Here is a 25,355-nt window from a genome sequence, read left to right on the forward strand (position 1 = left end):
TTTACTTCCTTTTTGCTGTTGACTTGCAATTTCAAAACACTGGGGGGGGGGAGGTTATGCTTAGTATTATTTCAGTCCTCTTAAGTTTGTTGAGGCTAGTCATGTGACCCAACAACATATGGCCTATCCTTGAGAATGTTTGATGTGTGTGTATAATTTGCTGTTCTGAGATGAAAGGCTCTGCAAATGTCAATTGCAGAGCCATTTGGTCTAATGTAATTGATCAAATGTAATCAATGGAGCATTTAGGGCCCCAGCTATGATTGTGTTTTTGCCCATTTTCCCTTTGGTATTGTCAGTAGTTGCCTTATATATTTTGGTGCTCCTGGATTGGGTGCATATATATTGAAAAGTGTTATGTCTTCTTGATGTAGTATCACTTTTGTCATTATAAAATGTACATCTTTATCTCTTGTTACCTTTGCTATCTTAAAATCTATTTTGTCAAATATAAGCATGGCAACCCTTTTGTTTCTATGGATGTTATTTGCTTGGAGAATTATTTTCTACCCTTTCTCTTTGAGTCTTGTCTTTGCCACTTTGATGTGTCTCCTGAAGGCAGCATATGGTTGGCTTTTGTTTTTTTATCCAATCTGCTGCTCTGTGCATCTTCATTGGTGAATTCCATTTACATTTAAGTTGATTATTGATGGATGAGGATTTTCTGTAACCATTGTATCTTTTGTTATTTGGTAGTTCTGAGCCTCCACTGGTTCTTATCTTTTGTATTTCTGCTGGTGTTTTTGTTTGGTGGTATTGCACACTTTTTTCCTGTTTACTTTTTTAAGTTATTTGTCTTAGTTTTGTTTTTTTGTGTGTGTGGTTACCTTTAGCTTTATGAAAAAGAAATGTTCATGTATACAGTAGTCATTTTTCTTTTGAATGAATCTGATCTCCATTCTTCTTTGCAAATTCAGAAATGCATCCCCTCCTTTTTTATGCTTTGGTTAATGAAGGATGTGAAGGATTCAAATCCCAAAGACATTTAAAGAAAAATAACCAAAAAATCAGATTTGTATAAAACTATAAAAGATCTTAACTAGCCAGAGCAATACTGAGAAAAAAAGAACAAAGCTGGAAGTTTCACATTAACTGACTTTGAAGTATACTACAGAGCAACAATAAAAAAAAATAGCATGGAATTGTCAGAAAAAAAAACATACAGACAAATGGAACAGGATGGAGAGCCCAGAAATGAAACCATATGTATATGGGCAAATAACTTTTGACCAAAGCATCAAAAACAAGCAATGGAGAAATGAAAACCTCTTCAATAAATGGTACTCAGAAATTTGGAAAGCCACATGCATAAGAGTTAAATTAGGCTACCATTTGTTCCCATGTACAAAAATTAATTCAAAATTGTTCAAAGACCTAAATGTAAGATCTGAAACAATAAATTACATTAAAGAAAACATAGGTACTAAACTCATGGACCTTGGTCTTAGAGAATATCTTATGAATTTGACCCCCAAAGCTAGAGAAGTAAAAGCAAAAATAAATGAATGGGAGTGCATCAAACTAAAATGCTTCTGCACAGCAAAAGAAATTTCAACAAAACAAAGTGGCAACCAATCGAATTGGAGATGATGTTTGCAACCAACAGCTCTGACACAGGGTTAATATCCAAAATATATAAAGAACTCACAGAACTCAATAACAAACAAATGAACAAATCCAATTAAAAATGTGCAGAAGACCTGAACAGACATTTCTCCAAAGAAAACAAAAATGGCCAACATATAAAAAAGATGCTCAGTGTCACTAGTTATTAGGGAAATACAAATCAAACTGCAATAAGATACCACTGGTTAGAATGGCTATTATCAAAAAGACAAGTATTAGAGAGGTTATGGAGTAAAAGGAACTGTCATTCACTGTTGGTGGGAAAGTAAACTGGTGCAGCCACTATGGAAAACAGTATGGTGGTTACTCAAAAATTTAACAATAGAGTTACCATATGACAGCAATCCATCCTGGGTGTCCACCCTAAAAACTTGAGAACATTTGTTTGTAAAGATATATGCACCCTTATGTTCATTACAGCATAATTCACAATGGCCAAGACATAGAAACAACCAAAGTGTCCTTAGATAAATAACTAGATAAAGAAGATGTGGCATACAAACACACACACACACACACACACACACACACACACACACACACACTATGCAATACTACTAGGCAATAAGAAAAAATGAAACACTGTCATTTGCAACATGGATGGACCTTGAGAATATTATGCTAAGCTAAATAAATAAATCAATAAAAGCATAAAGCCATATGATTTCACTCATATGTGGGACATAAAACTGAAACTCATAGACACAGACCGCAGTATGGTGGTAACCAGGGAGAATAGTAAAGATTAAAGTGTGGTGGTGTGGGAGATAGTAAAGGGTAAAGGGAGACAAATATATGGTGACGGAAGATGATCTGATTTCTGCTGATGGGCACACAATGAAATAATAAGATCAAGTATCATAGAAATCTTCTCTTGAAACCTATATAATCTTATTAACCAATGTTACCCCCAAAACTTTAGAACAATAAAATTTTAAAAATAAAAATAGGAATATAAGAAAAAATAATATATTTATGTCATCCATGCTGTAGCTGTAACAAATATTTACATTGTAATTGTACTCAAATTTTCTATTTTATTACTGCAGATACTTGTAATGATTTCTGTTTTCTATTAATAACCTTGCTGCTAGTAACATGATTGTACATCCATAACAAAACACAAATATAAACCACTTTCTCTGAGATATAAAGGTCTGTCCAAACAGTATCCAGCATGTAATATAAAAAATAGAGATATTTATTGAAGAAGATACAAGAAACATTGTACATAAGACAATGATGCCTCAGTACCTCTTCAAAGTAGGCACCTTGGGACCTTACAAAGTTCTCCCAGCCCTGTGTGTTGCCCATCTTTGTTAACTGCAGCCCATACACGTTCAGCATTCTCAGGTGTTCTACTTATTGCAGGCCTTCCAGAACATGGATCACTTCCAACAGACAATCAACCACCTTTGAAGCATTTGTGCCACAATTTTATTTGTGCTTCACTCATTGCATGGTCCCTGGAAACCTTCTGAATCACCTAACTAGTTTCCACAGAAGACTGTTTAAGCTTAATGCAAAATTCCATGTAGAATCCTTGTTCTAGTAGTTCAGGCATTTTGAATGCAATAGCCACACAGTACACATGTTCACTCAGTGGCATCTACTGCCCCCCCCTGACTTGTACAGTGAAGTCATCATTGTTCATGCATGTGCATTCCAGTCCACTCTCCTGAGTTGCCAGGTTACATTGATGTCATACAAACTGTTCTCATTATATTAACAGTGGCTGGATTTTTTTCTGGTCAGACCTCAAGTACCTACATAGAGACTAGTCGGGTCATGGGTTAAATATAATTTCCATTTTATAAGACAATGCCAATCTATTTTCCATAAAGAATATACTACTCTATTCTTTCACTAGCCAGAGTGTGAAAGTAGAAGTATGTCCATCTTCTCATTAAATTGATGTGGAAAGTGTTCTTTATTTTTACTGGTTTGTACACTGTATTTTACTTCACATTTTCCTATTATTAATGAAACCTAGCAAGTTTTAAATATTTTTATTAGATTTGTAAATTTCTTTGTAGAATTGCTTGTTCAATTTACCATTGCTTTTTTGAGATTTCTCTTTTTTATTTTTTTGTCTGAGCTTTACATATTCTGGATACTAACATTTTGTTAGTTTTTACTGTTGAAAATGCCTTTGCCTATTTTTGTCTGTCTAGAATTCATTCTTTCACAAAGGATATGTTTTTATTTCTGCGACATTTCCAGAAAATTCACAAGGACATTTTTGGACCAATAAATTGAACAAAAATTGGCTTGCAAATTCTTGTGAGGTCAGCTTGTTATTAAGATCTCTCAATGAGTTGTTTCACCATGGTACACTGATTGCAGGAGCAACTTTCCTTGTAGATGTTAGTGGTTGTGGAGGGGGATGGTGGAGGGAACCTCATGTTACACTGTGCCCAGCCGTTTGTAACCAAAATGTACATGGAGATTTATTTTATTAGATTTCCAATGTACAAGGCTGTCAAAATCAAAGCTTAATTTATCTTGTTTGGCAAATGTCATCAGGTCAAAATGGCTCCAAACTTTCTTATCTTTCTGGCTTTAATTTCTTATGTGGATTTTTGTGGCCAAAATTTTCTTTCTAATAATTACTGATACATTCTTCAAAAGATTTTAAAATACACGGCTTTAAGGTTTTTTTTCAACCAAAGGGTTTATCTACCATATTAGAGAAACAGAATTCACTGTTAACTTTACAAGTTTCTGAAACAAATTCATAATTTTGTACCAGGAGCCCCTCAGCAGCCAAGCAATGAAATAACTGTTACCTCTCTGCAAACCTGTTTAATAATGTTTTCTCTTCCCCTTTTTCATCTTCTCTCATATGTACCTTAGAGCTCTATCTTGCTTTTCCATATTCTTATTCCAGTTTATTATCATATAGAGATAATATAGTGCAGTCATAGTGCATAGAAGTGTGGGCACAAATAAAAACAGTGAGCTAGTTATTTAAATACTCTAAATCTCATGCTAATGACTTTTAAATTGGGAGCTGTAGTGAAATCTTCCAAATATATTTGTTGTGAAATATTAATGTAGAAAGCTTAAATCTCTACTATATCCATTACAGAGTCTCTGAAAAAAAAAAACATGATTATGTTAATGTCAGTGGTGCCCAACTGCATTAGGGGTAGATTATTAATTCCCAATAATGGAAATCAAAATATCAGAAAAGTAATTTAAGCATGGTAATACAGTCAAACACAATAATTGTTGCAATTTCCAATATGGATGTGCATATCAACTATTCCTTGAATGTTTTTATGGACCAAGTCTTTGCTGTGATTTCACTATATTATTAATTGAGAAGTTAATGTTAGAAAATGAAAGCAGTGAGGTACAAGATGATGAATTAAAAAGGACATTTTAATAAGACAAAAATTATTAAGAAAAGTAAAGAAAATGATTAACAAAATCAAGAACAGTTATTAAGGATTTCATAAGTGAAGAAGCACACTATAATATTTATAAATACATATAATATATTATAATATATTTTAGAATATGCTTTATTAAAATCAAAATTCAAAAGAAAGAATAGAATTATACAATTCATAGATATAGGCAATAATAATTTTAAAACTCATATGTTTACACTTGCTTAATTATATATTATCTAGAAAAGTTTTTTCCTAAAAATGTATGTGAGGATAAATATGTTAGTACATATTAAATAAAATTGATAATATAGAAAGATTCTAATTATTTTCTTGGCACAAAATATTTGATTTTTATACAAATTATTTAGCTCTAATCTATAATCAGTTCTCTGTTTCTTTTTCTAAAAATTTTTTATTGTTGACACTGTTGCAGAGGTTCTCATCGCCCCCCCCCCACCTTTGCCCACCTCCACCTAGCCTCCAGCCCCTCGTCACCACACTGCTGTCTGTGTCTATGGTTTACACGTATATGTTCTTCGGCTAATCCCTCCACTTTCTTTCACTGAGTGCCCCTTTCCTCCTCCCTTCAAACAGCTGTCTGTCTGTTCTATTTGACCTTGGCTCTGTTCCTACTTTGTTCATGAGTTTATTATGGTCATTAGATTCCACATATGAGATCAGATGGCATTTGTCATTCTTTCTTTTGAAAATTTATTTCTACCTAGTGTTTCCAACTCCTTAAAGACTTTGAAAATGTTTGCTATTCATGTAGTAAATACTCTTCAGCAAACCAATCTGTGTAACATCTTTTAAAACCCAGTGTAATAAAATTAATTCATGCCTGAGGAAGATGAATGAAATTTGAATTAACTTTTTATTCATGGCAATGCAGTAACATTTTAACACAAACCTATCTTAAGTACTTCTTTGTTTGAAGAAAATATAAAAAGGACACTTGGATACAGCTAAAATTTATAAAGAATGATACAATAAAATACATGTATTCACTAAGTATTTATTATTGTTTTCAATTTAAGTTTAAGAAACAAATGTCATGGTAATTATTTTATCTAGGGGAGCTGAACATAATCCACACTTCTGAAAATTGTGTGATTTGATTTTTTAACATTTTTAAATAAACAGGTTCTAAGCCTAAAACTCTTGACATTATCGTGTATTTTATTACTTACAGCTTGAAAATTCCAGTGGGCAGGAGTGTTCATCCATAGGGAAGTTATGAAGCTGAAGATAACATTCTGCATTAATTGTCAACCTATTTAGATGGAAGAATAAATATTAAAAATGGGGAATAATTTTAAGCACTAAAAATATTTCTCTATCTTTCAAACATTGTTTTGGTCTACAATAATGGACTTCGATATATTAGAAAATAATAATTCTAAAATCTCAAAATTTTAAGTGATCACATTATAACGTTCATAAATAAGTCAGACAGTCCTAACACTTTCCCCTCTAGTGAACTAAACCACCTCTGTATACATTTAGTATAATCTCTTCTTACAGTTGAAAATTTGTACTTCAGGAGATGAACACACATGTATGTGGGCTCCTGTGTGCTTGCACACACACATACACACACACACAATTAGCAGAGCATGAACTGTTAAGCATGGTAATTTTTATTTTAATTTATTACGATTATCTGTCTATTATGGATTATTCATAATAAGCAAGTATGTTCAAGGCAATAATTAAATTTGTATCTTACATATCAATATTCATTTAATCCTTTCTTAAGGATGTTTTACAACATCACTGAAAATGAGTGTTACATTGAGAAGCATTTCTAAAATATTGCACCATAGACGATTTCAGGGTATGAAAGTAGCTCCGTATTTCTTTGCAACTTTAAGAAATGGAAATGCATGAATTGATCAGATATTGGTATGGAAAATAACTAAGAACACCTACACATTTTAAAGAGCATTACCGTAAAGTGTATAGAACTCGCCCATCATTCCAAATTCGAAGCAGACGATTGGGAGTTGTTATCCAATGAGCATCTGATTTTCTTGAGTTTCTGAAGAAAGTGTCAGGAATCCAAATTTTCCCAACCATATTACTATTAAGCATAAGCACTTTCATGGTACTGTTGAATTTTAAACGACTATCAAACCAGGTTTGTGCAAAAATTATGTCAATTGTGTATTCCTAAAAGATAAAAAGAAGAGTAATGACTTAAAATAGTAAAGCCACTCTTTTAAATGTTTTCTTTAGACACTTGAATATTTTATTTAAAAATTTTGTAAGTTGATAGCACTTAAAATCAATTTTTGTAAGTAAAAACAAATGCCATAATCTAAAATTTTTTTAAAGATTTTATTTATTTATTTTTAGAGAGGGAAGGGAGAGAGAGAGAGAGAGAAACATCAATGTGCAGTTGCTGGGGGCTGTGGCCTGCAACCCAGGCATGTGCCCTGACTAGGAATTGAACCTGAGACACTTTGGTTCACAGCCCTCGCTCAATCCACTGAGCTACACCAGCCAGGGCCCTTTTTTTTTTTTAAAAAAAAAGATTTTATTTATTTATTATAATATAAAACTTTTTAAAAAATTGTTTCTATAAGTCGTGTAAAAATAATCCAAGATTTTTAATAATTACCACTCTTAGTGTGACTTTATATTTTTTGGAAATTTTATTCAAGAATTTGTAATATGTAGAATATAGTCATTAAGCACAAAAGCAAATTATCTTAATGTTAATAATTATATTACTTTTTGATATCCATATGGTGCTTAAATCACAGAAAAAATTACCAAATAAAAAATTAAAATGTAAATATTCACCAAGTTTACTACTGTACTAACTGTTTCTTAGTACAATTATTTAGATTACTGTTTTCAAATGTTTTAAAGCAAACACACATGCACATACCCTGTTCTTGGGCAGCTTCACAATAGTTATCTTTCATGCCTATCCTGACCTCCTGCTTCTCAAGCCAAATGTCTTTTCCTCAGGGTAAATTATGCTTTATCTAAGCACCAGCTTCAACGAAGACAAATGATTAAACAGTCAGAGTCTAACAGTGTAATCTGTGTTAATAACATGGTTTCTGGTTTTATTAGTAAATGCAGGTAGAAAGAAGGCTCACACTCTTCTGATGAGTAGACCATTAGTAGATAAGGTAGATCTCAGGAAAAGTATTTAATCAACATAATATGCCAGAATTTGGTATATTATGCCAGTACTTTGGTATGTAATAAAACAGCAGAAACTGCTTAAACTGAAGGAAGAGGCATACTATGTGCCAGGATTTTGGCTAGGCAAAGATCCAGCATTGGCTGGTAGAGAGAATTTCACACTATTGGTAGATAATACTTAGCTGCAGTATTCCAAACCAATAGGGCATTGAAAGTGAGACTTGAGAACTAACTTGTCTAGGGGTGGGATTTACCGAACATCTGTGAAACCTGCTTAGCAACAATGGACAGGCTCCTCTTTAAAGTGCCTGTTTATGTAAGTGCTAATCCCTGTTGAAGAAGTTATAACTTCCAAAAGATCACACTCTCCCTTGGAGAAATGTGAAATATTTTCTACTCAAAATTATTCCCTTAAATTAGGATCAAAAAGAGAAAAACATTTTGATAATCTGTCTCCCCAAACCCTTAACAGATGTTAATAATTCAATACTCTTTTAAATTGCCAATCCTTACTGAGCGTCTCACTGAGATAAGGTCATGAAAGTTTGTGCCATTTTATATGTAATTGAAAAATCAAATTTTGTTTACTCACTTGAATTAGTGTAATTTCCAAAAAATGATCAAATTGTGTTCTTGTACTTCATGTTCTTATGTAGAAGTTATAACAATGTGCATAATAAACAAGACAAACATAAAAGAAACTTTCATTTACCCAGAACAAATGTAAGAGCTTCTAGAATCAACATTTGGAGATAAGGAATAGTGCTTTTTACATTCGAGATCCAATGTATATTGAGACTTTGTCTCCTTGAAAGTTAGATAAGAAAACATCATTAGTAAATAAAGATGAAGTGAGTGAGCCTGATTTCTTTTTTTTTAAGATTTTATTTGTTTATTTTTTAGAGGGGAAGGGAGGGAGAAAGAGAGGAAGAGAAACATCAATGTGCAGTTGCCTCTAGTGCACCCCCTACTGGGGACCTGGCCTGCAACCCAGGCATGTGTCCTGACTAGAGTTGAACTTGTGATACTTTAGCTCCTAGGCAGGCACTCATTCCACTCAGCCACACCAGCCAGGGCTTGATTTCTAACTCTATTAAATCAAACCATAATAATGAGAGTTTATGTAGTATAGTCTTCCTATTAGACTGCCAGCTTTCTAATTGTGCTGCGTGTCTGTCTCACATTTAACTAGTTAATTCAATATTACTGTCTCTCAAGTAATAGAAAAAACTTCACATAAAACGCAGACCTGCCTAAGCAATTATTGTAGGGACATAGTTTCATCATGAAATTTGGTTGATCATGGTCTTGTCTTTTCACCTGGACATTAATCTCTCCCTGAACTATCTATTCACATGGCCAAATATTATAGTGGGCCAAATAGTAGTTAGCTACAAATCAAATCTAAAGGCTACAGACATGTTGAGAAAAGGTACAATGTAGTTTGCAGGGCAGGATGAAGAACCAAGGAAAAGTTGACATTTCAGTAGAGTGAAAGACCGTCTGGAGAAAAAATTCTCTTCTCCCTTAAGGTATTCAGTCTTTTCTCTTAAAGCCTTTATCTGATTGGATGATGTCCACCTATCTCATGAAAGATAATCCGATTTACCCCAAGTCTACTGATTTAAATTTTAATCATATGTATAAAATGCCTTTACAGCAACTTCTAGATTTTTAACAAATATCAGAGTACCACAGATTAGCCAAGTTTAAATATAAAATAAACCATTGCAGAGCTATAACAAAAGGAATGAACATTCATAGATTCAGAAAGACTTTGCAAAATACATGCATGCGTTTCATTGCTAGACAAGTTTAAATGAATATTTTCTGTCTGAAGTAACATATATGCCTAGTTCATGCTTCCTGTGTGAGTAGGTAATCTTTTCACTTTGTCCTTTTTTTACTCATTCTACCTCTTAGTGAAGTTTGCTCCATATTTCTCAACTAAGTAAATGGAATATGTTGTAAGTGGTTTACCAGCAAGTTCTTGTCTATTTTTCATTCTTTAAACTCCAAACTTGATATGAATGAACTCTCTCAAAGTCTAAACTTAGGGTAGATTTAGTTAGGAACAGTTGAGTCAGTTGGCTATGAGACCAATTTTGAGAATGGAAAAGAGACATAAAATTCAGTTGTTAATTCTCTCCGGCCTTCACTATTCCACTGAATTTCATCTAGCAAAGATAACCAGTACCACCTCACTGCCAACACCAGTGGGCCTGATTTAATTCACTTTTCATTAGATTCTCAAGTACATTGAAAATTAATTAATAATTAATTTTCTTCATTCACGAAGGAGGAATTACTAACTTCTCTGATTACATAGTATCATCTTCTGGTTTTTCTCTTACCCTTTGACTTTTCTCAGTATGTCTGTTTCCTGCACCTCTCTTTCTTCCACCTGCATCCTATATGCCCTCATTTTAACATGTGGTCCTTAGATCTGTGTTCTGCTTCATCTCTATTTTCTCATGGATCATTTCATATATTATTGAGATTTTTTAATATATAGATGGTTTAATTTTTATTTTATTTTTTCCATTACCAGTTAGTTCCCTTATATCCCCCTCTCCCCAGCAATCACCATACTGTTGTCCATGTCCATGAGTCCTTGTTCCTTTTTGCTCAATCCCTCTACTGCCTAACCTTCCCCCCAACATTTGTTATACTATTTGTTATCCATCTATGAATCTGTCCCTATTTTCCTTGTTAGTTCAGTTTGTTCAATAGATTCCACCTGTGAGTGAAATCATATGGTATTTGTCTCTTTCTGACTGGCTTATTTCACTTAGGATAATATTCTCCTTTTGCTTGTCCTTCTTCTGCTCCTCATTTGCATCTGTATCCAGTCATAACTTCTTCCTTGACCAGAGGCTTAAACTCTAAATTATTGCTGGACAGCTCTCCTCGAAGGTGCCATCAGCCTTTAGGGCACATGGCTGTATTTCATATTTCAATGAATAACTCTACCATCTGCAAAGTCTTCTCATTTCCATACTTTGGTGTCAGCTTATGCACAACCAGTGAAACTCTAAATTCTGAAGAATTCACTAATCTAATATTTCTTAAATGTACTACTGTCTTCTCCAGCTCAGTTGCTACAGCATTAAGTAAATCCTTTAAGATCTAATGTTCAGAGTAATGCAACAACTTCTTAACTGGTCTCCCTAATGCTGGCTTGGCCCCTTACATCATCTTCTGTACTCTTTGAAGAATGATCTATTAAAAATATGTCTGTCTGACATGTTCCTGATGAAAAGCTTCCAGTCATTTCTCTTATTCTAGGGGATATAACTCATATAATACATAAACTTCCCATAATGGCTTACATAATAAGGCCCTTAAACATTGTCTAAGCTTGATTCTTTACCATGCATTTCCGTTCCAGTGTTATCAAACTGAAGCTTTATTCCTCTATGACTCTGAGCATGCCCCTTCCTTTGCCATTAAGTCCTTTTCCTCTGTCTACCAGCACTTCAGTCCTTCTTGTTATCTTCTGGGTTCCACTCTTGATGGATCAGATGATAAGGTTTTATTCCCTAGCATAGTTCCTACCAACTACAGCACACTGCAGTAAAACGCTACACATTCTTAGATATGTGTAGCTCCAGTTCCTAATACCTGACACATAGTAACGGGATATTTTACCCTCAACTCATTCAGAATTAGCTATCAGAAGTGACATATTCATTCCATTATTGAGGTATATACTCAAAACATTCATGCCAGAGTTTTGTCTTTTAATGTTGATTACTCACCATATTTATGGGATCAACTGGTCCAATGCTGTTCACATAAACATCGGTTTCAATTACTGTGGGCCTCACTGCAAAATGCCAAAGAAATAATGGTCAAAGGCATGGCCAGAGGGTGCACTCAACAGAACTTCATTTCCAAGTAACCTAAATGAGTACTAGTATTTACTTTCAGGGTGTCCAACCTGTGGCCTAGAGGCCTCATGTGGCCCAGGACAGCTGTGAATGCAGCCCAACACTAAATTGTAAATTTACTTAAAACATTATGAGTTCTGTGGTTACATGTCACAGTGTATTTAATGTGTGGCCCAAGACAACTCTTCTTCTTCCAGTGAAACGCCAAAAGTTTGGACACCCCTGTATCCTCATTAGGAAATGAAGAAATGAAAGGTTACAAAATATAAACACTTTTTCAGTTTATAAATTGATTACACAATTATAAATAACACTTCTGACTGAAAACATTTCATGGCACAACCTAAAAAAATGCTTTAAAGGTACCTAAATCATTCATCAAAAGTAAATAATTTAGTTAAATAAAAATTGCAAATAATTTTCTGTACAATAGTCATAGGATGCTAGAATTTAAATGGATTTTAGAGCCTATTATTTTTATTCACCTTGTTTCTCCCTTGTTAACAATATTCCTGTAGGTCGTTTATAGGTGGCTCCAGTGGAAGGTGGATTTTTACCTAATTCTCATGGAGTATAAGGTATGGACGTCACTATAAACTTTATGTTTTGTACATACCATTAGTGTTTCCCAGTAAGTCTTTGAAAGGTATATGCATTATTTTTATATTCTGACAAAATGTGTAGCACAGGTCAGCATTTTAAATGTTTATCAAATGGTATGATTAACAAACGTCTACAGTCATGCCATATTTGTGATTCAGCTTCTAACTTTTGCCAGGTATTTTTAGTTTCCATAATAAGATTTGCCATAATAATTATAATGATAATTTATACTAGTAAGATTTTTTATTTGTATGAAAAACATGTTTACATAGTTTCTTTTATTCCTCTTCCCCACCAAATAAGATATAAATGGTTTATTTATTGATTAAGCAAATACTGGCTGAGAAATGTGTCTAAAAGTTTCACAAAGTAGACAAGAAAAATAAAGTCATTCCAAGAAAAAAATCTGTTCTATATATCACAGAGTTTTATAAAGAAATAATGCAAATGATATAAACAGAAAAAACAACTTGTAGGATAAAAAGTTCTAAAGTAGTATGTTTTCAGAAATATTTTCTTAGTTCTCCTGTTTAAGCTTTATCTGATTTCCCTTCCTGGCCTAATATGTATCACTCTTACAACTCAGATGCTACGTTCCGCCTGGCAGGACACACCTCCTGCTCTGACATCTAGCTGAGTCTGCCTGTCTGAGTCCCTCTCAGTACCTTCCATTCTGGCAGGGCTCCCAGGCTAGCGGCTTCTGTGGAAAATTTGAAGCATTTTGAGAAACAATGCCTATGTCATTTCATAATATTATTGCATCTTACCCTTTGGAATGAAGAAAAAAACAACACTTAGAAATACATACATAACATTTAAGTAGTTTGCTTTTTTCAAACAAATTTATTACTTGGCATATATATTTCTTAGCTAGAAAAATAAATGCTTCTTAGAAATAGTTTTAATGCAAAAAATTTCAGGCTTTAGACCTATCCATAACAATGTAATTTGATTTTGTAGCCAACAATTAGATTTCTTAAATAAAAGTGGGTCGTATGATTTATATAAAGTTTGTAAATTAATTGAGGCTGATAACTTCTGCATTGCTTTAACCACTTGCCATTTATTTTGACCAACTATGAATTGTAGCCAGTAAATATAATATAATTAAGATAATTATAGCTAGATTTACAGAATGGTTTGTAGGAAGGCCAATTTATAACTGGGCAGTGGGTCTCAGTATATTTATTACCACTTACATACAATTAAATGCAACATAACAGTCATACTTAATTGGATGTTTTCAGTTCACTTAATATATCAACAAACACTATCTGTTCTTTAGTTCATGATCCTGAGGACAGAACACTTCTATGCCAGGAAGTTAATGATTCCTGAGGACATTTTTATAGGTAGGACATACTTTTGACATTTATAGTACGGAGTTTTCGATGTAAGTGATTTATCCTGGTTTTCCTATGTCAACATTTAGGGTATGAGCCACCCAGAGGGACTTCATGATCAGCCTAACTCATCTGGGATGGGACCAATGGAGAATCACATCAACCAGTCCAGCGTAGAATGTTGCTATTGAAAGAATATATTAAAATAAATATGTGTACATATATATTTGCAAAGTATAAGTATTTTTTCAATAAAACATGATTTTATTTTATTTTTTAATGTTAATTGGTGTTATTATCGTCATTTCCTAACACATGTGCAAAGGTCTGGGAACTAATACATTGAGGAAAATATTTTATGTTACCATTGTTTCTCCCATGGTACCCGCACAATGGGGTACTGAGTGCACCTAAAAACAGTGCAACTCACAGCAAACAGAATTTGAAGTGACAGCATCCCCTTTTCAAACAGTAACTTACAGGCTCTCACTGTATTTCTTCTTTACCATTTAGTCCCCTTATAACCCCCTAACCTCCCCACCCCCCACAATCACCACACTGTTGTCCATGTGCATGAGTCCTTTTACCATTTTGCTCAGTCCCTCCACCCCTAACCTCTTTCACCACCTTAGCTGTTATCCTGTTCTCTATCTATGAGCAAACTATATATTTTTAAAGTTATTTTGTATCCCATTTTAAATTTTGGGCTTTTCATATTCATCAGGTTCTTAAACTCCAGCCCCAAAACACAAGGAAAAATAAAACTGAAAGTGAACTAAAACATTTCAGATTCATTTTGAAACTACATCTAGTTTCAAAACCAACAGGAAAGCAGGAGAAAAACTGTAATTGTTACTTAACAATGACTCATTACTCTTTTATTGATTCACAGCATGAACAATCCTTGTGGATGAAATCACTTCACATACAGGCTTCTTGGTAACTGAGTCAGGACTGTTTCTTAGCACTATGGCTTTCTCAGTCCAAATTTTGTTCAATGGCAGGATTTTAGTAATATTTTAAAAGAAAATATCATTATTTCAATTCAGGGAATTATTATTTCAAGCTCATTAGACATTTTTTTGAGCATAGACTATGTTTAATTCATCAATACACTCAGAAATCAATGATCTCTTTGTGGCAGTAAGACAATGATTGAGAAACAGTGCTCTACCCCAGCAAATAACCTTTAATAGACGGAAGTCAGGTAGAAGTGACACTGGATTATTTTTGCACAGTGTTTTTTTCTTTTTGTGCTGCGATTCTAAGTACATTGCTTAAAGTATCTCCCCAGAGTATAGGTAGTTAAATTCCCAGTGGGAGTATATAAAAGGAATACACATTCTTTCAAGTAACTTAAAGAAAATGCAAAGAATAGTAAGAGGAAGAAAAAACAGAAAGAAGAACACAGTGAAATCACTGAAGTTTCCTCATTCAGTTTCCAAAGAGCTAAGGCAAAAATGAAGAGGTTACAACTATAGAGATGGGCGAACCATTATTTAAAAGAATATAAACTAAAATAAATATTTGAAATATTTTCTCCATAATTGTTTTTAACCATGCTTTCTTGAATGCCCTATTCCAGTGACTCCAAGATATCTTTAGCAGAATATATAGATTTGTGGTCACTTTTAAATATTTAAATTATTTCAAGTCAATTAAAAACTCTAATCTTAGACAATATGTTTAAAAGTCTTTTCTTATTGCCCCAGAAGAAACAGAAAAAAGAAAATTAATAGCCCCACTGATCCAGATATTGCAGTTATAACCCATAGACTTTGAGAGAACTATGACTAATGTGTTCTTATTTTTCAGTAGAGATTGCAGGGGTTCTCAACCCAATGATGTCATATGTGTGTCCCTATACTTATTTGCAGGTCTTACTGAAAAGGAAATGTCAACTAGCATTCACCATCTCCCTTGCCAGGTTATGTAAGGACAAATAGACAGTTGGAGACATGGATGAAAAGGTACACATAAATAAATATGTACAAAGCTTAGGCTCTCAGTTGAGAGACTTCAAATGACTATGCCCTAGGAGAAAGGAACTTTTTACAAAAAAAAATTAATAATAAACCAGTTTAGGCCAAATGAAGGTAATTTCCCTTTTTCAACCTGACTACCAGAAGAAAAATAAATCATCTCTGGTGACAAATAAATCATCTAAATCTTCATCATTTTTAATATACTCTACTAGGATTCAATAAAAAAATTAGCACATGTTAAATGAAACATAGGCAAATCACCTTAAATCAAGAGATAAAATAAAAATGTTTTTGAAAGTCACACAAAGATCTTGTAGTTCTCAAAGACTCTAAAATAACTATTGTTAATACATATAAGAAAATAGATAAAAAGATGGTAAATGATAAAACACTCCAAGCCAATTTAAATATCTGGTGAAAATATTACAAGAGAGAATTATTAAACTAGAAAAGAGGTCAATAATAAAGAACAGATTGAAACACAAAGACAAATAATGAAAATTAAATGAGAGTGTATGAGACATATTGAACTCAGGGAAAAATGTCAACTGTATCTGCAATTGAAGTTACAGAGAAATTAACAGTGAAAAAATGACTGAGTAAATACTAGCCTAGAGTTTTTCAAAAGCAATTAAAGTTTCTGATACATAGACTGAAGAAAACTTGTGAACACCCTAAATACATATAACAAATGAAACAAAAATCTTGGGATATTATGTAAAATCAAAGAAAACTAAAGACAAAAAAATATAAAAACAGTCAGAGATAAATGGTATTTTACTTTTAAGACAGCATTATCATTTGTGAATAGTGAATTTCCAACAAAAATAATATAAGGAAGAAGAAAATCAAGCTATGCTTATAACTTTTGGAATGAAAATAACAGTGATCCCGAGTTTCCATATACATTAAACATATTATTCAAAAATGAATACAATTCAAAAGTATTTTCATATAAAAACTGAAATAATTTGTTGCTATACAACCTGAACCAAAAGAAATACTGTAAGGAATATGTTTATAAATTTTTAAAAAGCAGTATTAAAGGAAATAATACCAGATAATGTGATTTCTTGGTAAGAGCTAATTGTTTCTAAACACTTTAAAATAATAATAATATTATCTTTTCACATTTTAAAATCTAGAATAAAAATACATGATATAATAGCAGAAAAGTAGATTAGATTTTATGTAGTATGTGCCTTGTGATGTCCTTGAACTGTGATAAAGTTACTGATTTATCATTAAACCTAAACAAGTAAAAGTGCATATTTTAGCCACTAAAAATCAGAAATAGTTATATATTTAATGAGATAACACAAAGTTAAAACTATAATTATTATACAAAGCCAAAAGAAGAAAAGACGAAAATTGTAAAATATGTGTAGAACAGATTACACAAGTCAGAATGAGAGAAAACAAATGTAAAACCAGTAGACTTAAAATAACATATAAAATAATTATCTGAAGTATATTTGCAGCAATTACTTCATTTAAAATAAAAATATTGTAGGTAATAATAATGGGAAAAATACAAAGCTGCTATCCAACAGAAAGTTTATAGCAATCCTAACTCTGTACATACCTAAAACAGTTTCAATATGTATAAAGCAAAAACTGTACTTTTAAAAAATAGATAAATCAATGGTTGCATTTAATATTTTTAATATATCTCTTTCAGTAGATATATTAGATATTTTGACCAATTAGAATTGAACAATACAATTTTTTTAAAGAATTACAAACTTAGGTATATTCTCTGAGATAAATGGAATTAAGCTAGGTATCAACAACAAAATCATATCTAGAACAAAGCCTAACCTTTTTTAATTAAGAATTATTCATTTATCTAGTTCATGTGTCCAAAATATTATAAAGAGATAAACTGTGAAATGCTAAAGCAATGATTAGAGGCCATTTATTTTATTCATTTCTCAACATTTCCTCAGAAAAATCTATAGAACAATAACAAGGGAAAAACAGAAGTGCACGAAAACTGTAGCCTTAGCATAATTTGAATACAAAAAGTGCTCAAATTTCAAAATTATTGTAAAAACAACAACAAACAGCAAATCCTAGCAATAAGTCTCTCAGACTCTTCCTCATCTCTGTCCTGCAAGACTTTGTGCTGAGCAAAGCTGACTGAGGCATTCTGGAAGAGAGAAGACTGGAATTAGTTACCTAAGGTAGATCTAAAAGGACAAAGACAATAAGTGTACCATAAGTTTGAAAACATTCTAAAATGTCACCTGCAATCTACATTATGCATGATGGGAAACAGCAGTCTTTAACACAAGCAGTCTGGGGCAGAGAAATGTGTCAGAGGCAGAGAGAGAGAGAGAGAGAGAGAGAGAGAGAGAGAGGGAGGGAGAAATGGGCTTTAGAAATTGAGTGGTAAAGAGGTTAAAAAAAGGTAATTTTTTGCTCCTACAAGAAATGAGAACCAATAAATTAAAAAAAAAATCCAATTCCTTGTTTAGCACAACACATATGCAAGCCACCCACACAATAAATTTATTTGAATTATCTGAGATTTGCTATAATGACATACAGAGACAGCAATAAAGTAGGAATCTTGCAAAATACCCAAAAACCACAAAAGAAATAGGAAAAAAGAAAGGAAGAAATCTATACAATGGTGTTGGAGAAATAAGAAATGATGATACAATACTAACCAACTGTGGAAAACCATCTCAAAACAACAACAACAACAAAAAAAATCCAGAAAAAAAACATGAAGCAGAACACAGAACTGTAAGAAAATACTCTAAACATTTAACTGTAGTCAAACAACCATTTGGGAATAAGAAAAATACTGTTGAATGAGAAATTTAGAAACTACCATATTTTTCAGATTATAAGATGCACATTCCCCCCCCCAAATTTGGAAGGGAAAGGAGGGTGCGTCTTATAGTCCAATTGTAGTGTGCCTGGCTTGTTGTGGGGGGGTGGCCTATGTTATTTATGTTATTAAATATTTTACCACATTTTTTTGCTTCAAACTTTTATTCCTATTTTCCTCCTCTAAAATCTAGGTGCATATCATGGTCCAGTGCGTCTTACAGTCTGAAAAAAGTGCCCTTCGCAAAGATACACATGAAAAAAAAAAGAGTAAATGAATGAAGTTAGGAAAGAAATGGGAAAAAAAGGCAATTGTAAGATGATCAAAAATAAATACCCTAAAGATGAATAATAAGCAGGGGGAAATCAAGAGATATGAATGAGATGAAGAGAGAATCCACAGAGAAAGTTTGGCAAATAGAAGGTGGGCAAATTATGTTTAGCATTCTTGTAATTGGAACCCATGGAAAAGAAAAACACAACAATGGAAGAGAAACAATATCCAACACTATAATGCAAATAAATAAGGAAATATAAAAATAAATCTTTCCAGGATGAAAGAAAACTTGAAATTTTATTTTAAAAATGCATGTTAGTTACCTGGAAGAAAAGTTCCCCCAAATAAACAACTCTAAGACACAGACATAGCCTAGTTAAAGTATTCAGTTCAAACATGAAGAAAATTTCTAAGGACTTTGGGGTGGCAGGGGCGGTGGGGAGGGGGAGATGAAATAAATTACAAGGACCAAAGAATTGGACTGGTGTCAAATTTCTCAAAAAGACAAAAAGTGAGTCAACTTTGAAATAGCCTAATAAGAAAACAGTGAAAGAAGCCAGAACCAAGGATTTTACATCCAGCCAATCTGTCCTTCAAGCAGCAAGTCAATTGAAAAATGCTCTCAGCAGATGAAAACATTTTGAAAAGCCTTCCAGTGTACAATGACAAAGAAAATATCAGGAACAAAGACTAATGGTAAGCATTTTAACACATATTGAGGACATAGTAGATACTAAAATAAAGATTGAGATAAGGTTATGAAACTAATTTACAACTGTTATTTGTTCTTGCAGAGCAGAAAATGCACTAAGTGAAAATAATCTAGTAAAGATGAGAAAATACAGAAAAAAGCTCACTGTTAGTATGAATAATAAATGTGAGTTAACAACTAACAGCTGATAATCAAAAAAGCAAAATAGTCTTTTAAGAAAAGACTCAGGTTATTAAGAAAGTTAGATATACAAAGGTCAACTAGTCAAAAAACATAAAACTTCTAAAATACTAAAATAAAAATGTTATCAATTAGTGCTCAAGGAACCCACATCTCATATAGAAATATAGCAATTGTAATTAAAATATTGTGACAGAACTGAGAACAAACACCTCTGTCAGTCATTTCAATAAAAAGAACAAAGTTAACTTATCTATTAAAAGAAAAGGACATTTCATTTTGGCTCACAAAGCAGGACCTAATGATACGCTACGTACAAGGATAACAAGTAAAACTAAGTGATTTACGAAGGCAAAAATTAATGGGAAGTACAAGAAAATACCAGGCTAATGGAAACAACAAGAAAGTGTGAGTAACTATCTTGATATCAGGTGAAGTATAATGTTAAGTCAAAAAACTTTAATTGTGACAAATAAGGCTTCTTTCTTAATGCTAATGTCACAAGCCACTTATGAAGATACAACACAAAATAGTTATAAACCAAATAACAACACAGCTATCTTTATGAGGCAAAATCTATAGAAAAAGAAAAGAAACATAAATAGTAACATGCCAAAAATTAAAAAGTAAAAGAAAACCATTAAATCCCAGGCTCAAAAACTAGAAAAAGAACAAAAAATTAAAACAGAATAAAATACAGAGTATTATAGTAAAAATAAAGTACAAATTTTGAAATAGTTAATGGAAAACTAGTAATTGGGAATCCTAGGTTTTGAGGGGATTTAACACAGAAAAAAACAGTATTCTTAATTTTGTTGATCAAAACAGGGGGTAAATAAAGAATATATAAAATAGGAAAAACAAAAGGGAAATAAATGTTGAAACGATAACTCATTTTTAAAAATCCTAAGAGGCTCCTTTGGAGACTTCTTTGCAGATAAACTTGAACACTTTGATTAAAAGATTTTATTTTCCTAGGGAAATACAGATTACCAAATTCACTCTGTCAGAATAGAAAACATTAACAAACCAGTCCCCATAAGAAAATAAAATGATTATTCCTAAAAAGAGTGGTTTCACACTGGAATTCTACAGGGCCTCCAAAAGCCAGATGTTGCTAATGCCCAATAAATTGCTGGACCTTTGAAAATAAACTAAAACTCCTTTTCATGAAACAAACATAAAAATAATACCTACAAATGATGAAGACAGTACTCAAAAATAAAATACAATGTGAATATTACTCAGGAATACCAATACAAAATACTAAATAATATGTCAGCACACAGAATCCAACACTTCATTAAATATGTAATATATGATGACCAAGGGGGCTTATTCAGATATGTAAATTGATTTAGTTCATATTATACACTATATTAATAGTTCTAAGGATGAAAAAACATAATTATTTTTAGAAATGCTGAAAAGAACTTTGACAAATTTCAATACCATTTTCTGATTTAAAAATAAAGTCAAGAAAATTGAAAGATAATTTCTTAACGTGAATATACACATAACGAAACATTAGTCATTTCTAAGGTCTACAACAATGCAAAGTTACCCATTACCATCATTATTATTCATATATATTAGTGAATGCTATTAGATGAGAAACAGCAATGAGTTGCACATGAATTGGCAGAGAAAAAATAAAATTATTTCTTTGCATATGGCATAATAGCATATATTGAAAACTCCAATATCCAATTCCTAAATTAACAATAAAAAATCAGTAAGGTAGTAGAAAGGTAGTAGGATATAAAATTAGCATTTTTAAATCTATAACACTGATACACAAAATATAACTAAGTTGATATCTCAAATAATAGAGGCAAAGATTGACTTTTTCTTTTTTTAATAAATGATGCTGAGTCAACCAAAAAGCCATTTGAAAAGATAAAAATTAGGTTTATACTTCATACCATACCATAAACTTCACATGGATCAGGGAATTAAATATAAAAAAATAAAGCAACATAAGTACTAAATGTAAACATGGATTGATTCTACTCAAAACCAGTAACACTTGGACAAAAGTGTATTAAAAAATAATGTAACCACATTGAAATAAACAGGGATGAAAAGAACTTACAATCTAAGTAACTTTGAGGATCAGTATTTTGATTGCTGTGATACTGTAATGCTAAAATCAAAAATAATTACACTTTATTTTATTCTAGTTAATTTGTTATCATAGACATGTTAAAATTCTAAAACTATGTATTTATTGTAATTGAACAAGTAAGAAAATATTCTACAGATATTCTACAGTCAGGTGTCTCCTTTTATTTTTTTCTTTTATCTTTTTTTAATTATTATTCAGTTACAGTTGTCCTTATTTTTCTCCCATTACTCTCCCCTGTCCTACCCACCCCTTACCTCCCATATTCAATCCCCCCAGTTGTCTTTGTCCATGGGTTCTTTATTCATGTTCCTTGTTGACCCTTTAGGTGTCTTATTATTGGAAAAAGGAGTTAAAAATAAGGGGGAAAGCTAGACTGACCCCTGTAGTGTTTAGATTGGAATCAGAGATCTCAGTATAAATTCATAGTTTATAACATACATATGAAGGGGTAGATATCGAAATACAGATGTCTGTGAATGTGTGTGTACAACATATATTTTCTACTTCTGCCCACAGAGAGGGTCAAGAGGCAGTGGCACCTATATTAATGAATATACCTAGTGCCCAGATCACAGTTTCTAAATAGCTTTCTATAAAAAAGTAACCAGGCCTCTTTGGAGAAATGGTTAATTCCATTGCCAGACTAAGATGAGTGTGGACTATCTTAAGTGCTAGACAGAAAGGATATGCTAACAATATGATGGGAACATGTGAAAGAAAGTAGAGTAGAATGTTTTATTTCCATATTTCCACCACACACAAAAATAAACTCAAGATGGATAAAAGACTTAAATATAAGTCACGACACCATCAAAGCACTGGAGGAGAACACAGGCAGAGAGATTTGAGGTGTTCTGAGCAGCTACATTTTCACCGATATGTCCCCTAGTTTTCTTTATGACTTACAGAAAAGAATAAACAAATGGTACTTCATCAAAATAAAAAGCTTCTGCATGGCTAAAGAAAACATCAGCAAAATGAAAAGGGAAACAACTATATGGGAAAATATATTTGCTAATTATACCCTGGACAAGGGTTTGATCCCCAAAATATATAAAGAACTCACAGGACTCCACTCCAGGAAGACAAAAAACCCAATTAAGAAATGAGCAAAGGATCTTAACGGACAGTTCTCCAAGGAGGACATACACAGGGCCCAGAGACGTATGAAAGGATGCTCAGCATCGCTGCCCATCAAAGATATGCAAATTAAAACCACGATGAGATACCACTTCACACTAGTGAGAGAATGGCCATCATAAACAAATCAACAAACAAGTGTTGTAGAGGATGTGAAGAAAAGGGAACCCTAATGTACTGTTGGTGGCAATGCAGACTGGTGCAGCCACTGTGGAAAACAGTATGAAATTTCCCCAGAAAACTAAGAATGGAACTGCCTTTTGACCCAGCAATTCCACTACTGGGATTATACCCTTAGAATACTGAAACACCAATTCAAAAGAACCTATACACCCCAATGTTCATAGCAGCACAATTTACAATAGCCAAGTGTTGGAAGGAACCTAAGTGCCCATTGATAAATGAGTGCATCAAAAAACTGGTACATTTACACAATCGAATACTACACAGCAGAAAGAAAGAAGGAACTCCTACCCTTTGCAAATGGACATGGAAAGCATTATGCTAAGTGAAATAAGCCAGGTGGTGAAAGATAAATACCATATGATCTCCCCTACAAGTAGAACCTAATCAACAAAATAAACAAGCAAGCAAGCAAAATATAACCAGAGACATTGAAATAAAAAACAAACTTTGACAGTAAACAGAGGGGAGGGGAGAAGGAGATAATGGGAAAAAGGGAAGGGTCATCAAGGAACTTATATAAAGGACATATGGACAAGGTCAAAGGGAGGTAGGAACGAGGGTAAGGAGTAGAGATTCATGGGGTAGGGAGGAGTGGTGGGGGAAAATGAAGACAACTGTACTTGAACAACAATAAAATAAAGGAAAAAAAAGAAAATAATTTTAAACATATTGATATTTGAATCAAAGCTCTAAATATGTAGAATTAAATCTAGTAAATAGTACTAAATATACTATTTAACTCTTCTTCAAAGGAAACATCAATAAAAAGTAAATATATACTTTGACCAATATATGATGCTCATGAATTTGGTATGATAAAAATTCAATAGGTAAGATTTCAATTTCCCTATAATTGGCCATAGTATAATACAATCTCAATAAAATCTTTGCTGATTTATATTTTTTGTTTGTTTCAAAGATTCATGGAGAAAACTTAGAAGTTAATTATATTACAAAATGTATATATAAATGCAAGGGACCAAAGATAACAATCTTAACCAAGAAGAACAAAGTAGTATTACCCACTCTAAATATACTATCAAGGTTTATAATCCTACATTAATTAAAACAATGTATCATTGGCTCAATATTAAAATGCCTACTTACTTTTCAAATATTTACTCATGAAATATCTCTCAGCTTCTCCGATAGTTTCATCAAAACTTGGCTGTCTCGTCCTTCATTGTGGCAGTTGTAAAATAGTTACATCAGAAATGTTTATATGTCTTTATTTGTTCATCAGACTGTGAACCCCTCAAACTAGTGCCATTCCAGTTAATACCTGTTAAACCCAGCAGTCTGACAAAACATCAGCCACTCAAGGAATATGTGATCTATAATCAAAATAACATCAGTAAATATGGTTTCCATATTCCCCCACATCTCAGAATATGTAAAACTTACCTCCTATATCTGGGCGAAGTTTATTGTCATAGCCTTGAAGCAAGGAATTGAGAATTTGTGTTACATCTCCTTCATGAATCTTTGGTGCCAAAACCCAAGTTTTGTTGACTGTTAAATCCTCATCATCTTCGTCATCTGCTTTATCAACACTAAATAATTCCAAAAATAAAAAAGAATGATAGAAATTTCAACCATACTGTGTATTTCAAAAACATAGTTTAAGATTATTATAATTTTGTTAGGGAATAGTAAGAGGGGGAAAACATCTGAAATATTTTCATTGGAAATATTTTATATTCAATAACACTAGTGACTTCATTATATGAACCATAATACTAATAACAGCACTCAAGAGTGAAGAATTTGTTCCCAAAATATAACACATAGTATTAAAATAATCAAATAAATAGTGGTCATGCCCCCAACTGTTGCTAAAGGCAATGGACTGAGAATGAACGGTGGTCCTAGATTTGC

The 25,355-nt window shown here is 32.6% G+C and overlaps 1 protein-coding gene across 2 annotated transcripts in view; it reads right to left on the reverse strand.

Annotated features, from left to right (window-relative positions):
* Positions 1–25,355, reverse strand: part of GABRG1 (gamma-aminobutyric acid type A receptor subunit gamma1) — a 57,872-nt gene that overhangs the window by 20,332 nt on the left and 12,185 nt on the right. For both annotated transcript variants that reach the window (XM_045834702.1, XM_045834703.1), the window contains exons 2-5: positions 24,882–25,030; positions 11,951–12,018; positions 6,979–7,199; positions 6,218–6,300 (exon numbers count right to left, since the gene is read on the reverse strand). In XM_045834702.1, the coding sequence (XP_045690658.1) occupies positions 6,218–6,300; positions 6,979–7,199; positions 11,951–12,018; positions 24,882–25,030 (521 nt within the window). The remainder of the gene's footprint in view (positions 1–6,217; positions 6,301–6,978; positions 7,200–11,950; positions 12,019–24,881; positions 25,031–25,355) is intronic.

Source organism: Phyllostomus hastatus, unplaced genomic scaffold (assembly GCF_019186645.2).
Source record: "Phyllostomus hastatus isolate PE091 unplaced genomic scaffold, TTU_PhHast_1.1 phas_contig_196, whole genome shotgun sequence".
Classification (NCBI taxonomy): Eukaryota; Metazoa; Chordata; class Mammalia; order Chiroptera; family Phyllostomidae; genus Phyllostomus; species Phyllostomus hastatus.